The following is a 17,190-nucleotide window of genomic DNA, read 5'->3' as shown; positions in this document are numbered from 1 at the left end:
GTAAATAACATTCCTTTAATTCGTTCCTCTGAGTCAATACGTGATCTTGGATTTATTTTCACACATAATCTTTCTCCTAACAAACATATTCAGCATATTACTTGTAAAGCTCTTAAACTCCTAGGTTTCATCTCCCGTATCACTCAAGAATTTAAACTATCCAACTCTCTCAAAACTCTTTACACCTCCCTTATTCGCCCTATCCTTGAATACGGCTCTGTTCTTTGGGATCCCCAAACAGCTGTCGCAAGGGCTTCAATTGAAAGGGTTCAAAGAAAANAAAAAAAAAAAAAAAATACAATACAATAAATTAACGACTATTGAGATATTAAATACTATACGGGTAATGTAAGGGGAAAATTTTTAAACTTATAAACAATTATAAACTAATTAAATTTAATACACAAATAAATAAGTATAAAACGAAATCGAGTCAAAACTATACAAGGGTTTGTTTTATGAAAAAAATAAAAATACTGGGGAAACAATAGGTTAAGGATACACCTTCTTGCAGAGGGTTTCAAATAAGTATATAATTTTATATACAAAAGCGTACACATATAATCTTAACGGTTGTGATTTATAGAATAAATTGCAAGTGGACATTACCTAAAACTACGTAATATTAAAATTGATATTACATTAATAATGACGTCCCCAGGTCAAAATAAATTAATGGAAACTATGCGTTTGTTAAGATAATATATTTTTCAAAAAAGATCAGAGTTGTTTTAAATGACAATAATAAATTAGTAAATGACCGAGGACGTCGAATAAATAACAAAAAACAAATCATTAAAATTAAATACACTAATCGTAAACAACTTAATTTTCTCCCTAATCGAAGTGGTCATTGACACATACATAAAATAACATATAAACAGTATTATAATAATTAATAATATTAAGTATTCACAAAACAAAGTTTCTTTTTGTACTTCTTTATAATAACTAATCGTTGATTCCCCCCCACCCGTCGAGTGCACGTGGGATTTACAAAATTGGTATGAGATTCAACGAGTCTAAACAACCTTGTCACAACACAAAATTCTATATATCCTCATAGCATGTATACGATCGTTAATTTTTTTTTTTTATTATCTTTGGTCAAATTTTTTTAACGAAAACGCGTTAAATACAATAAATTATAGGAGTGAGAGAGACAGAATACTTAAGGGACGATGAAAACGTTGATATGAAGTTTAAAAATCGTTTCGGTACCTTATGATTCAGTCCCTGCCGCTACGTTTGTGTATTTGCGCGTGTTTAATGAGATGGGCCTTTTGTCTAAACGCTTTTTGACATACTTCGCACCTGAACGGTTTTTCGCCCGTGTGTGTCCTTAAATGCACTTTGATGTTGCTCTTGTTCAGGAATCCACGATTGCAAATGTGACAGTTGTGTACGGTCCGTTCGCGGGCCACGTTGCCGTCGGAAACGTACACCATGGTGTTCCTGGCAGTTTGACCGCCGCCGCCGCCACTGTTTCCTTTGGCCTTGCTCCTGTTCCTGGACTTTTTCACGGCCATGTGTCCCTGCCCGGGTGTAGTAGTATGCGCGAATTCCGGCGACGGCCTCGAACTGTGAACAGAAGGTATGTATCCCAGATCGGTAGTACTGACTACGTGACTTGTCGGGCTGTGCGCCAAGTACGACGGGGTGGACGACGAAGGCGATGACGCGCACTCCATGTGATAGTCCTGTGGCGCTTTGGCAGGCCCGTTTTGTAGTCGACTTTGCAAAAGCGGCATAAAAGCAGCTGCACCAGGTCGTGGAACCGGCGGCATGTTAGACGTGACCATGTCACGTGGTTGAGGTTGCTGTTGTTGTGGCGATTGTTGTTGGTACAAGGGTTTCTGCATCGGTGGCTGGTGGTAACCGTCGTTAGGTATGCCAGTAAACTGTGAACTAGCTACTAATTCTTGAATTGTGACGTCGGCCAATATGCCGGTCTTGTTGTCTTGTGGTGATCCATCAGGATGGTCGTAAGAAGGCCACTCGTCACTAACGCCGAGCCATTCATCTGGTCCATCCACTGGATGATCGCTAGCCGACACCGTAGTGTCGGGGCCGAACGATGGACTCCTCATTAACATTTCGAATTCGTCAAACTGATTGTCTACGAATGTATCGACTTCCTCTTTGAATTTCGGCAAGCTCGAATTGGTCGATGACGTGACCAGATATTCATTTGGATGATAGTACGCCATATTATTGTTTGCCGTGGCAGTGTTGTTGTTGTTTTCCACTACTCGATTGTTAGCTGCTATCGATTGATAATGGTGACCGGGTATACCGTTTATGTTGACCCGCTCGGTGATTGTATGGAACGGCATCAGTGGTTTTAGGTCGGCAAAATTCGCTGTCGACTTGTTGTTCGGCTCGAGATTACTCGGCTGTTGGTTGTGTTGCTGTTGTTGTTGGGACGGCACTTGTACCGGTGAACCGTCGGTAGCATACTGATCACGTCCCAGTAAATCGTCCAACTCCGCGGGATTCAGCATAAATTTCGCCCCATCCGCATCGAGGAAATGTTCGTTAAACTGCAACATTTCCACCATTGATTCTGTAGTTGCTTCGTTACCGTTGGACAAACGCATTACGGGGTTGCCACTCGTCTCCGCCCTCAGCCACTCTGGATCCAGTTGGGGAGGTTCTGCTAACTGGCTGCCCCGATAGATACTATCATCCAGCACTCCTTGAAAAAAAAAAAGGTTGTACATAAGTTACAAATTTCAAAACGATTATCATTAGTTATAACTAAAGTACAAGGAAACATTATGACAGATTTACGTCTAATTATTTTATTGTATCATCAATTTATGAAATTAGAAATTGAAAATTTCGTTCTTAAAAATCGTAATTTGTTTAATAAATTCAAATAGTTTGGTATTGTTTATAAAATGTTCATAGATGTACTATATTTTGGTAAAAAAAATATTTTTTATCAAAACAATATTTTCGTTTTATAAAAGAAAAGAAACGAAAATATCATTAATTTTATTTTTAATGGATGTTTCAAATTCGCTAAAGCTATCAGATTATTGAAAATACTTATTTAACAGTGAAATCTGTTGAATTCGTTGATTATAATTCTTAACAGAGAAACCTTTTACAATCTTTGTGTAAATTATCAATTATTTGAAAATTTCTGTTAATTAGGTAAACTAATTCAATTTATACATACCGTGTACCCACTCACCCACCCTAATAAACGAGTAATATTGAAATAATCTGTTGAAGTTAACTTGGAATGATTTTTTTTTTTTGTAAACGACGCTATCTTTTTCTAATTCGTCATATCAATTTAATTGATTATGGACGGCATTCCCTACTGAGTAAGCTTAACCGTTTACTAACGTCATGCGTATTATATAATGGTGATATCGTCACTATGGCCACTGCGAAGGTAATACATTTATTTAAACTTAAGCAGTTGTATTTACTATCGCTGTATAAAAGGTCATTTTATTATAATTGATACTAATAAAAGCCTAGAAAACATATTCGTTTATCGACTGTACTAGAGCAATTTAAAAATGTTTTATTTTTTACTGCCTTACTCCGTTAGGTTCAAAGCTGTTAATACACGATGCACACAGTTTAATCAGTTAACGCAGCGTCCTATGGGTTTAACGAAGCAATTCCAATATTTTTTTACCTGATAAACAGTGTCGTCCGAAGCACAGATCAAAGTGTAACCATTTCAAGTTGTGGTCGCGAGGTATGAATGCAATCGCACTGTGATTCGAATTAAGGAGGGACATTTTCGGTTTACCGCGACGGATACTGTACCACGGAAACGCATAATCGCATAACGTGTAACGTCAAGTCCGGTGTCGCGTGCGTTACTATCTGACATGACTTCGAGAGTAGTGCTGTGACGATCGACTCGCGACCGGCCGGCATACCTAGAAATTTTTTACCTTTTTTTTTTTTTTTAACAACCCTTCATTTAGACTATCAGCATAGGTAGCCCTTGGACCAGCCGGTTTATTTCTAAGGCACACGATTCCACGTAATTCCTAGACAAGGCTCGCGGACGTTGCGACGCGCCAAAGATCCAGTTTTGATTTACCTAAACAGAACGAATCCCGTCGGCCTAGGGTTGTTTTTTGTGTTTATTTCTAGTTAAAATCTTTTACCGTGACACTAATATGAGAAAAAAAAACATTATCCTACCTAGAAGTAAACATCTCAACAACAACACAAAAATGTGCTGTACTATTTGCCATTTCCTCACATCACCACCTCCAGTTCGAATGAAATTATCGTTAAATAATATTATAAAAGCGCTAAGGCCGTGTAAAATAACGTTATTATCGTTTAAATAAGCTTATAGATTTTTGTTTTTCACATGCCAATATCTAATAATGCATTTGAACTATTTCGTATAAAAAAACATACATAAATTTTGTGTTTACTTAAATCGCTCAAAATAATCACCCTGAGGTGTATCCATATGCTTTGATACAACAATTAATTATTTATACAGAAGTCGTTATTAAGTCATTATTCGGTTGGGCTACTGTTGGCCATAGTAACGTACTAGTGTCATGTTCATGTATCTACGAAAGATATTTGTCTAAATACCTATGCTAGTCCATTAACCTAAATATAATGCTAGAGGAACGTCCACTAGTCATAACGAATTAAAGCAATTAAAGTCATGCAAAAAATAAATATAATCGAAAAGTGGGTCTATTCGCTACCGTGAAAATCATTTGTACTAAAAAAAAAAACAAACAACTTCGCGGATTATCTTCTGTAACCGTCATAATTATTGCCCATATTTTAATAGGAAAAATATTAATAATACTCTGTTAAAGAGTGAAGGGGCAAGTTATATATACGGTATAGCTTTTTTATTCCGTTCCTCACTTAATAAAAAAAATAGTACAACACAATGCATACATAATGAATACATTTAATTTGCTAATCCGCCCAGTTAGTATCCTACTATTTTGTTCATGTGTTGTACGGTCTCTTTGTTAGTCAAACAATATTTTTTCACACTCGATCATACCACGAGATTGTGTTTCTAAATTAACGGTATCACATAAAAAATTGTTGATATTATGAAGTAAATAAAAAAAAATTTTTATTTATAATCATATGGTACACTTGCACTTCAATTTATTTTATGAACAAATTATAGCTACCCACCTGTTCACAGATTTTTCGACAAAACCAATAGGTTATGTTTAATTATTTGTTTTTCATTAAACATTTATCAAATTACAACGGTCAGCGGCGTATTTTTGGAGCCCAAGAAGGTTAATGTACCGGCCGTCGAATAATATGTGCTTTAAAACTTAGAATTTTTCGGTCTCGAAGAATGTAATTATATATTTTTTACTCAATTAGTTATTGTAAAAGAATTTACTGACACCTAATCGAAATTATTTCGGATCTAAGGGGAAAACAAAGTGTTAAGCCCACTAATGTGAACTTTAAGTTGTTCACTTTGATCGGTAAGTTACAACCTCTCACATTCCAAAAGAATAATTCCGCTCGCGTAACTGTTTATTTAACATTATGAAATAAAATTCAATTTATATTGAATATTTAAAATATTGTTCACTTACTTCCAAGAGTTTGTAGGAATGTGCGGTTTGTCAGGACCTACACAGTGTTTGTTGTCTTCGGACGATTTCATCTCGACCGATGAGGCAGCGGCATATACGCAACTCGCATAATATCTCGGCTCTTGATAGTCGTACGCAGTGCAAGTCTGATAGTTGGCTGGTGGTAATCTTCTACGGGTGTTTGCGCACCGTTTAATAAACAGATGCGTCTGGTTGGTGTTTGAACGACGTCTACGAATGACAAGGTATACCCTGAAGAGCACCAAACAGCAATAACCAAAAAAAAAAAACAAAAATACACCAATATAGACGTGATAATCATAATATAATGACAGGTCACCCTAAGATAGGTATCTATAGCTGAAAGCAAGCGTTAGTAGATTTAATATTATTTGCATACCTAAATACTTGCAACGGTTAAACGTACTACATTTTAATTTTACATTGCCATTACAGTACAATTATTTACATTAGACGGGTAATGAAAATTCTAGTGTATTTTAATGATGGTACACGATGTGTTTCTTATGAATACTTGACATAATATTGTACACGATTTGAGGTCATTAGCGATTATTGGGTTTTGATAATTTATGCGGTCATTGTTAAGTGAGCTAACGGTTTAGTAATTATTTATTGATTGTTTACTTGTTTGGAACTATTTAAAATCATGCGCTATGGAAGATTTTGTTGAATTAAAAATACATTTAGTTTGGTTCTGTTTGATTGTCCAAGTCGTAAAAAAAATTGGAGTTTTGAGAGGGAAACCAGAACGGTATCAAATGAACATAGACGTGAATGATAAAAATAGCGATGAACGAAAAAAGGATTCGATACTGCGGGAAAAGTAGATTAGGGTGAGACAATGTGTGTGGGACGCGACGAAGGCGAAAACGTGGTGTTTTTGACAAATAACGCGAACAAGTCGACATGGACGAGGACGACCTGTAATGAAATCGTGTGTTTGTGCGCACAATGGACAAATAGCGGATTTGTACTGCTGACATAGAGAAACGGGTACGTACTACTGAGAGATGTTTCAGAGAGAGCGGAAACGGTGGGATATGTTTTTCAGGGCCTGACGCACGATCGGTCATCGATTACCGTTGTCGTCGGGTAGGTACACATGATCTTAGGACGTACGCTTTTATGACGCATCTTAATCGGCTTACAGAATACGGTTCACGACCAAAACAACAATAAAATAATATGAAAAGGTTTTGTCCCGGATCGGGTGCGAACACAAACCGCCCACCGAGTATGATCCTTGTCGTCGCGCGGGACATGTGCGCGCAACAAACGTTACCATAATGTAGTGTAGTGGCAAAAATTTAGTCGGATACGTCGTCAATGTAGCAACGGCAATAAATATCAAATTGACCAGAACAATGTCTATAGGCATTGTGTGGTGGTGCGCTGCGGCGACGGTGTTTGCGATTTTCGACCGTGTTGTTTTTACACGAATCGTACTACCCCTCCTTCTATCCGTCATAATGAAAAACTGTGGACGCGTACCCTTGAATGGAATAACGCGCGCAACTGTTGTTTATATAGTTCCCGATAAAAAGCGTGTTTCGCAAAAAAATAATAAACATATAACATTTGCTCAATATGAAATGTATATCTCGCGGAGTACTCGGGTTGGAATAAAATTTGCGCGTTTACCTACTTCGACGCTGTGCAATGTGTTCGCGGTTAAATGCATCGGTGCGCGTCGCCTCGGTGCGGGTGTCCCAGAACCGCCGGAGATAAATCCCCCATGTAAGCCCGGTAGCTGATGTACTTGAGGTCGACCCTATTATTTTTGCCATCATCGACGACATCCTGACGCATAAGAGCCTAGTTTTCGACAATTCGTTCTTGTAAACATTTTTAACGGTACACGAGGACAGTAACTATAATTTTATTGTGTACACAATGCGGACCCTGTCCTACCGGGCTTACTGTTCCCGCTGGGAAAACACGTATACCCATAACGGGACAATTTGTCTACTATAATAATATTATTATGTTGTAACGCGTCGCCCGGGCCAACAACCCTGTATAACGCTCCGCGGGATATGGACACGACCAGCTCCCTTATGGCCGAAGACACGAACCTCGTGTCAAGTTCTCCCAATTGAAACCGCTTTATGCTTGCGAGATCACCAATACACGCCATTCGGCAGTTTCAGGCTATTGATAACTGGCGTCGTCATACCCAATGATTGTACAGTGCATTCAAGGCGACCACGAAGGGTCTCGGACATTGCCACCGTTACACGGTTCACGCGCCATTAATCAGGACGAACGATTAACCCAATGAAGGTTTTCCATCCGAACGGCTGCATAAATAATAATCGAGTGTCGTAACTAAACAATTATTATCAGACGTTAAGACATAAGGTAACGACGGCATCGATGAGGTGGCCAACAGACATAATCGCCTTGGAAAAACACGCCGGCAAATCGCAAAACACATTGTTTTCTACATTTAATCAACACTTTTACTGTCTCCATTTAACTTTTCGTCGCTTTTCTTTCATACATGTCTCTATTATTCATTGTTCTGTTCAACGTCACCGCACACCTGAAAAGGGTGTTGTTTATTCTTATTATTAATCGCTAATAAGTAGTGCGTACTACAACACAATCTGTCCACGCTTAATTAGTTCGATTTGGCCGACAACGAATTTCCCGTTGCTGCATGACGACGTAAGACGACGTTGGTGAGTCAGGTTTAAATTACATAACCCTTTGGACATTTCCGAAAACAACACCTGGCATTGTCCGCTGCTGCTGCTGCTGCTGCTGCCACTGTGAATAATAATCTCACGGCCAGAATGTGAGTGAACTGATTTTCAATTCTCCTTGTTTTCTTCATTATTATTATTATTATTATGTAGTCTATTATATTATTGTTGTTGTTCAATATGATATTTGTCGAAATATTCAAACGTAGTTACACCGTCGTCGTTGTACGCGCTGCTCAAATAATGAGTAATACTACTTTTGGCGATAAGTTCCGGGTCCGGTGCGTTTTTGATCAAAAACTATAAATTCAGGTCAGAGAGTAATTTTTCCTGAGTTGTTTGTTGGATGGACAGTGGGGGAATTGAACATGTAAACGATGAGGGTCGCCAAATGGCAATTAATTAACGAATTGAACAAAAAAATTAATGAACAAGAAAAAACGTTCGAAGACAATAGAACGGTACGCCGCCATAGATTTGTCGCTTAGTCGCCGCTGTCACTAGTCACAATCAGTGAGTACGTAGGGAGGGAAATATTGAAGGAAACAAATCATTGACCCACTTTTGGCCTGCTGGATACAGTTCAACCGTGAAACAGGCTAGATATGAGTTGCAGCCACAAAAGTAATAAAAAATTGTGTACAAGTAAAAAATAATTTTATAAATGGAAACTAACATGTACATATAACGATAAAAATATTGTTATGGTTCATTTTGGGGAACAATTTTTGATAAACGCCAACCGAAAGTGTAACCGCCGGAGTATAATTAATAATTTGATTATTAAATATAATAAATAAAAATATGTTTTTGTAGTTTTCAAAAATTTCATTATAACACAGTTATTATTATTATTTTTAATTATTTAGAAACTTACGCTATATACAAACTATAAAAGAAGTAATCTACTATGAAACTCAATAAGTTCAATTAAAAATAACGATATCAATCTATAAATTTCATGTTATTACTAAAAACTAATAGGTTCATGATTTTAGATGATTTGAGTATGTTCCATAAAAAAATTAAACGAAAATCTGTGATCACAAAATCTTTTTGAATGCCAAAAAACCCTTCAATTTCTGTTATGTCAGTTATTGTTAAATTGTAATAATGCTTCTTCAGTATGTCAAAAAACAATAACAATCAGGTTTTCAATAAATTAATGTCACTTTCAGTAACAATAAAATTATTTTTTTAACCCGGTCGTGAATTATTAAACGTTATTTAAATTGATTGGTGTAACATTTGTCTTAATGGTTTACGTGCCAAGTACTCCCTTATGACAAAAAAAAAAAAAAAAATGCACCTAACTAAATTAAATGTTTACCGATAGAAATTTTGAAATAAAAATATTCAACTTTTATATTAGTTTGCAATGAACAGTTCGCGCTTTATTTAGCCTTTGAGGGCATTCAAATTATATGTAGATAAATCTCATTAAAAATTCTAATGAGACTTACAAAACGTTTTTCGCTGTTGAAAAATTCATCAAGTGCTCGCGGTTTAATATTTGAAACGAATTATACTTAAATCAAACTACCGTTTGTGTATTTGGTTGCGACAAGAGAGCTTTTGTGTGAAATTTGCATGTGAAACACGAGTATATAAACTATTTAAGAACGTGATGTCGGTCGATGGCCTCGTATCGCCATGTGGAGAAATTCCACAATAAAAGGTGACGTCATTGGCGCGTAGAGGAGAAACGACAGAAAAAAAAAACCACCACATCAATGGCTATCTGTTGGCGATGTAGAAGGCGTGTTTGTGGTGGGTAATTAATATACCAAATAAAGGGGAAGAGAAGGAGGAATACTCTTACTGATTCCGCTCATTACAGACTATTTACAGGTACACCGCACACACTGGTGAGGCGAACAACATCCGGCTAGACTTACGACACGGTAACCCGGTTTGCAAGCCGTCCGACTATCCGGACTGTCACTTTTTACCGTCGGCCGGCATGTAGTTCCCCGTGACGCCGTAATCCCCTCCCCTCATCCGAATCCCATACACGTACGATATGCGTTAAGAATATTATACAAATATTACATGTGTTAACCACCGTCCATAGTTTAACTCCAAAAGAATCGAGATCACTGAATATTGTCGTTTTAAATACTTTTTGTCTGCACGAGTCCGCGTCGAAGTCTCCGTTGCCGACCGAGTTGAATAAATTACTTTAGTCATTGATTTTTTTTTTTAAACAGATTCCTCACGGACACGGGATGAATGTTTTAATCATTTAACGATTTATAATCGACCTATTCTCATGGCTACTATATTAGCGATAAGATTTACTTTTATACTATAGAGAACAACTTTATGTTCCATTTTGAGAATTTTAACTATTAAATAATAAAATTTATATTTATTTTACGTGTTTAGGTTTTCATTTATTTTTAAGAAAATATTCATAACAAATTAAAGAAGAGTCAAATTATGAAAATAACAATTGGACAATAGCTTTTTTTTTTTAGTAATAACAAATACAATTATTTCCTCTGCAGAGCAAAACTTTTGCTTGTTGATAAACTACTCGTACATGTATTTATACGTTTTGTATTAACTTATTAATTATTTTAATGCGTTCGATATTAACCTCGTAATAAAATTAATCCGAATTCATTTGAAATTATGTAGTACAGCATATAGTAGAAAAGCGGGACACGCTAATTTTGCATTTATGTCTACCAACTAAACAAGTATTGTAAATAACAGAATAGTACAAAGTGACCGCATTTAGTATTTTTGCCGTGATCTATACTGTCCTACACCCAAACATGCCTTTTTACGTACAAATATTTAACGAGAGTATATGAAGTTCATTATACAAACGTAGGTTTTGTTAAAACACAACTAGTATCGCAACTAATAATTTCATTTAAACAAACATTAGTATGTAAGTAATCAGGATTTAGAGAGAGATAGAGACCTCGAAATATCAAATACACTTCGGAACCTCACACAAATGCAATTTGTGATATCTCACGATTCCTATTAAGATGATGTCGGGGAAAACGTATAGTGAAGACCCAACCAAACCCACCTTTCATTTATGGGCTGGGTATACTCGATGTCTTTAGTCCAACCTTGCAACTGATCCGCATATTGTTTACAAATTATTTCAAACTAAATGACTTAAATACTAACAAAATACTATGATTAATAACTGGACAGTTTTTGCATATTTTAGAAAACATTAACTGTCATCGAGATCAATATTATTAAGACATTAGATTTATGAAAAAACACGCCAAAAGCCTTGGGTTCCATTACTCATAAAAGCCGTTTAATTATGTTTAGTACGTAGTTGTTACTTGTCCAGAAAAACAAAAGTGGATTCATGTTAATTTACTGAAATTCTTTTGTGACATTTCGGTCGAGAACACAGTCAACTAAATCATTGTCGCAGCTAGTTACTTGTAAACATATTAATATGTTTGAGCAAAAACAAGTTAGTCGTTAATGGCTAGAAAAATACTTAACTAATAATACGCGCCGGTGTTAGGTTAAGTCTATACAATGGACGTTGTCCTAATGCAGTACTTAATGTCGGTAATTTTACAAAATAACGCTTTGGGGTAAAATAAAAAATAGTACATCATTGCACTAAAATAGTAGCGTAGGGTTTATAGAAAGAATATTACAAAACATTGGTGATATCTCTCAGTCGCGGCTCAAAATACTAAAAGCGCACCAGGTCCAATGGCGTTCGGCTAACCGAAAACCCGATTTTTGTTTTTGGATAACATTAAGCACATAAATTAGTCGTATAACCGCTACGAGTGACCTGCGCGGCTAATGAACGGTACATTTGAGACACACTATACAGGCGCACTGCTCATACGAACGAGTATGTTTTTTTGGATACATTCTTCTCTCTGTACCGTTTGAAAATAGTCAAGCTGGAGTCAATGATTATACACCGTTCTTTTTAATAATAATCATAATAATTATAAAGTAATAACACAATATTTATCAAACCCTTGAAGGTGCGCCGTAACGTACAAGTCATAGTATATCACAAAATTTAATTAATTCAGAATCGCACACAATCTTGTTGAGTGAGGTCATGAACCTACTGATTTAGGCCTTTAAATAAGTCTGATTCAGTATCATTAATTCCTACATTGACTCCGTCAGTGCGTTCAAATTTTATCTGTTAGAAATTTATTGGCTTATGTAAATTGTTTCTAAAAAGTATATTAAAATCATTGTTCGTAGTATTTGTCAAACACAATTATAATAGTAACAACGTAGTTATTAATGTTGGTCGTTTACTATTAGAAATAAAAATGTATGAAGTGAACGATTTTCAGTCACTGTGAAACTTTTCATCATGTAATGTGTGATGCCAATATTAATCAGTCTTGATTATGCATAGTAAATTATCAATTTGATCTATAAAAGTTTATCTTCGACTTACGTCTACGATTATCATGTACAAGAAGTGTCACATAAATGGGTTTGTGTGTTGTTACTTGCACTCTAAGAAAGAGTTAATGATAAAACATAAATACCGCAGTAATGAAGACTTTAAAAGAAAAGAGCGCAATTTTGAAAGTCGTTAAACAAAATAAAAATATCTGGGGCTCTTTATGAATAATTAGCTTTGTAATAATACTTTGTTAATTGTTTTTTTTGTCTCTGGGTACTCGACATCAATGGCGACAACGGCGGCACATGAGATGAATGAAGCGAAACACCTCGTCGGTCATATAAACTGTATACACATCATACACACCGAGTTATAACGGCCTATGTCTTATAGGCTGTCCGCGGCGTGCTTGTGTTTTTTAGTACAGCCGTACACTCATAGAACGTGCCACATTCTCGGCACAAACATAACGGTATGCACACCTACTCTTCAATTGGTTCTCAAACGGATTAACGACCAATATCGCGTTAATGTTTTTTGTTTTACTTTGACCTTCCTCAAAGATACCGCCGGTATTTCGCCAATTTGTTTTACAATTGTAATTGTTTCCCCTCGACGTTCGTTCGCCCCGTTCCGGACCGCTTCGAGGTTGCTACACTAGGAGGAAGGTCATCACAACTAAAATTAAGTACGTCATAGCGAGTGATTAGTTTTGGAAACGTCTAAAATGCAAATCAACAGTCTTTTCTCTGCGTTGTTATACTTTAAAATGACAATTAACGAAATGCGAGAAGAGTGAAGAACACTGCGGAGGGCATTATAGAAACCACTGATCGGCGGTTGTAGCTGTGGCGGTCAGCCGTTCGACCCACTGGCCCACAACGCGCCCAAGACGTTTTCGTGTGCACACAGTCTGTAATAATATTATTCTTACGATAAACCAATTTAGTCAGAACCTATTGCCAAAATTGTGTTTAAATCAAAAGCATAACACTTGTCCTAATGAAATTTTAATAGTTTTTAGATTTGAAACGGGAGCTTCATTAGTTCAACACCACAAGACAACATTATTGACATCCTGGTGCTTAAACTCAAACGTCAATAATAAAATAATGATTATGTTAGCAATTACGATCTGTCGGTTAATGTGTTCGAGAGTGATCCATAGCAGGAAAGTCCAAAATAAACAAACAACAACACTAACGAAGTAAAAACCGTGTTATTGCATTGATAACCAGTCCGGATATTGTTTCGTCTTGTGAAGCGAATAAAAAATGTGTAAATCATTTTGTCAATGTAAGCTCGTTTAATTAATAATTTGATGAATCCCGGAACCAAAATCGAAACCGGATAGAAGAGACTCGGAGATTTTTATCGCAACCGCTGCTGCTGACGATTAATTAGTATCACCTGCTGGTCTGAGGGGAGTCGGCTTGGTTCGGGAATTTTAATACAACGAGTGCTTTGTATTTAGTCTACAAATCGTAGTTTACGGGCTATGTGCACTAAATTGTTAAGATTTTTTAATTATTATTACAACGAGTAAGACTCAGACTAGAAAACGTCTTCCTCTCAGAGACTTGGGCGAGTACGCAAACGAAGCTAATGACGAAGAACTGTGTATATTTTTGCAAGCACAATCGATATGAGTGTTTTCACGAACGATTCACCTAGTTCTTCCTATACACAAATAAACTAGTAATGGACCTGTTAAATCAATCCGACATTCGTACCGTAAAATAATACATAACAATACATACTTAACATAAACCACGGCGCAAGTAAAATAATAATTGTAAAGTATACACGATCGCGACAACGGCATAGATACGCGGTGCGAGCATGAATTATTATTGACGGGCAAAATTTGCATCTTTTGTCTTGCTGCCGTGTTTATGAACTCTGCATAAACAGTTTGAACGCATGCAGCACGTAACATTTTCAGCAGAATCTTAAATCGTTTTTGGGGTTCAAACTTCTTAAATCTTTCGCGGTCGTTAAAGTCTCTGGTACGACAGTCCAAACTCAATTTTGAATAAATAGTGTTTATCNGAACTCTGCATAAACAGTTTGAACGCATGCAGCACGTAACATTTTCAGCAGAATCTTAAATCGTTTTTGGGGTTCAAACTTCTCAAATCTTTCGCGGTCGTTAAAGTCTCTGGTACGACAGTCCAAAGTCAATTTTGAATAAATAGTGTTTATAGAGGTGGAAAAAAATACGTGTTGGAAAAATCTGCTTACGAATTAGGAATTAGGTTTATAATACTAATGGTTATATTAGTGTAAGATAAAACAAGCACAGACATTAACACAGCAATATCAATGTGTTTTCAAAGGAATACATTAAATACCAATTTTATATTTATATTATTTAAAAGAAAAGCTTAGATCACTTCGCGATTAGTTTTTGCATTAATATTTTATTAACATTATTTACATTCGTGCTTTTTAAACGGGTCTAGGCAGTATTATAAATTATACGTTTATAAAAATTATATTAACTAAGTGTCGTTTAGCAATATTATCGTGGTAACATTCATGCATCGAAAAAATTATTATAACGAATTGGGGCGTCAGAAAAATGTATTTATTGAAAAATAAATAATGTATTTGTTTGAAACGTATTTTTGTCGTTTGGAATTTCATGTGAAATCTCGAGTAGATAAAGATCCGGAAGAAAGTTCTTTAAATCACCGACGGTATTATTATAGTAAAATACAAAATGGTAATCCCAAGTTTGTTGATGAATTTACCTGTTGCTCATTAAAGGGCGAGTCCTCGTCGACGGTCATTCCCCCCGAGAAAAAATTACAAAAAAAAAAAAAAATTGACATTTTTCACAAGTTCAATTTTGAATACCGATTATTGATATAAAATTATTAATAATAAAACATAAACAACATTCGACGATGTTCACCTGAAAGTATAGAAAGAAATCGGCCGCGGATCTTTCGCTTAGGGATAGCGTCTGTTGTCAATATGGAAAACACACTGTGTAAAAGGGTACAATGATCGACTAAAGGAGCTTATAAAATGTTTTTTTCTTTGAAAATTGAATTCAAGCAATTTAGTTTCAAAAAAAGGAAATTATTATAATGAACAGACTGCTCTGCAATCCGTCTATACTAAAACGCGTTCCGAACGTCTGTATAACAATGGAGGAGAATTGCTCAGGAGCGTATGGGTTTATAAGTAATTGTGTTTAAATAAATGGTGTGTTTTGTTCCGAGACGTTCGGAACACGTTTATGTGTGTCTAGATCTATACGTTTCACAGTGTGTGAGTTGGTTTTTTAATTTTTCTAAAAACTATTCAAAGGTAATCGAGCTTACTGTTAAAGCGATGGAAAATAATCGCGGAAGTCTTTCATTGCGTTCGCAGACCCCGTGGTTATAATATTTTTTTATGCTGCAGAGTGAAGAAGAAATTCGCACAATCGACGCCGCACTGTTCTTATGATTTATCCCGTCGGACCGCACTCGGAATACCGTCGCACTCGCGATCGACAATATTTCAAAACAAATTTTAATTCGAGAAAATTGTCCTCGATGAAAGATTTAATTAAACCAAAAATTTACTTCAAGACTACGATATACACTTACACGAGGGGTAACAAGTTCAAAGAGACTTTGACGGTAACGATGACGGCGACTGCGACTTGTCGGCATAAATCCACGTCCGGCGCGTCCACGAGATACTATGCGCACCGAGTGTATTGACGCGTATGCGCGTGTCGCCAGTGGACCGGGCGGCGGGGCCTAAAATTCGTCGGGGGAAGGCGGTTGTTATGGGGGGGAACGGCGGTAGTGGAGTTTATTTTCTTCTTTCTTCTGTCACTGATCGTTGCCCTACCATTCCCCCGTTACCTACAGTCTCCGTGTACAGGTGTATATACATTATTACCTGCTGAACCGGTCCCCCTTTTTCGGCATGTATAGGAGTCAGTGCGCGCGCACAATACGCCGGCGTTATACTAACCCAGTTACGAAAATAATAATAATAATAATAATAATAATAATACACGCGGCGAGTAACCGTGTCGCCGTCTCTACTCGCGCACTTGATAAGACTTCAGGTGGCGGATCACAGACTTCTTCCGCCGCCGCCGCCGCCCCTGCAGCTCATCTATTGAAGAGCAACGCTGTCCTTCAACTTGGTACTCCTTAATTACTCATTCATTGTCGTAGGTATACATTATTGTTTGTTGACCGAGAAACAGTCAAATACAAAAGTCGACGTTATACTATTGCCAAATAGAAATTCAAAGAAAAAATTCGTAAATAACGCATATGAATATTCTATTTCTTAAACGAACCTTAATTTGTTATTGATTTATTTGTTCTATGGTGATAATAAACTTTAAATAATTATGTGATTTTCTAGTTAACATATTGACATAAAAGTATGATTTTAATTTTAAAATTAAGACTCATTCTTGATCTTGATGATTTATCATAAATGTTCTTGTCACGACGAATTACTTCAG

At 36.4% G+C, this 17,190-nt stretch overlaps 1 protein-coding gene across 3 annotated transcripts; it reads right to left on the bottom strand.

Moving 5' to 3' along the window:
- Positions 1-285: 285 nt before the first annotated feature.
- On the bottom strand, positions 286-16,434 carry LOC126903575 (ichor). Of its 3 annotated transcripts, XM_050681800.1 has the most exons (4): positions 16,037-16,434; positions 15,458-15,621; positions 5,589-5,840; positions 287-2,698 (listed from the first exon to the last, which is right to left on the bottom strand). In XM_050681800.1, exon 4 carries the CDS (start codon positions 2,598-2,600, stop codon positions 1,230-1,232), a length of 1,371 nt encoding a protein of 456 aa, XP_050537757.1. In that variant the 5' UTR covers positions 2,601-2,698; positions 5,589-5,840; positions 15,458-15,621; positions 16,037-16,434; the 3' UTR covers positions 287-1,229. The 3 variants fall into 3 exon arrangements, with proteins under 3 accessions (XP_050537755.1, XP_050537757.1, XP_050537756.1); XM_050681799.1 differs by lacking the exon at positions 15,458-15,621; XM_050681798.1 differs by lacking the exons at positions 5,589-5,840; positions 15,458-15,621; positions 16,037-16,434 and adding an exon at positions 3,662-3,934 and having other exon boundaries at positions 286-2,698.
- Positions 16,435-17,190: the final 756 nt, after the last annotated feature.

This window comes from Daktulosphaira vitifoliae, unplaced genomic scaffold, assembly GCF_025091365.1.
Source record: "Daktulosphaira vitifoliae isolate Bord-2020 unplaced genomic scaffold, ASM2509136v1 Scaffold_4, whole genome shotgun sequence".
NCBI lineage: Eukaryota > Metazoa > Arthropoda > Insecta > Hemiptera > Phylloxeridae > Daktulosphaira > Daktulosphaira vitifoliae.
The sequence above is the reverse complement of the archived record's forward strand: the minus strand, read 5'-3'. Positions and strand labels throughout refer to the sequence as shown.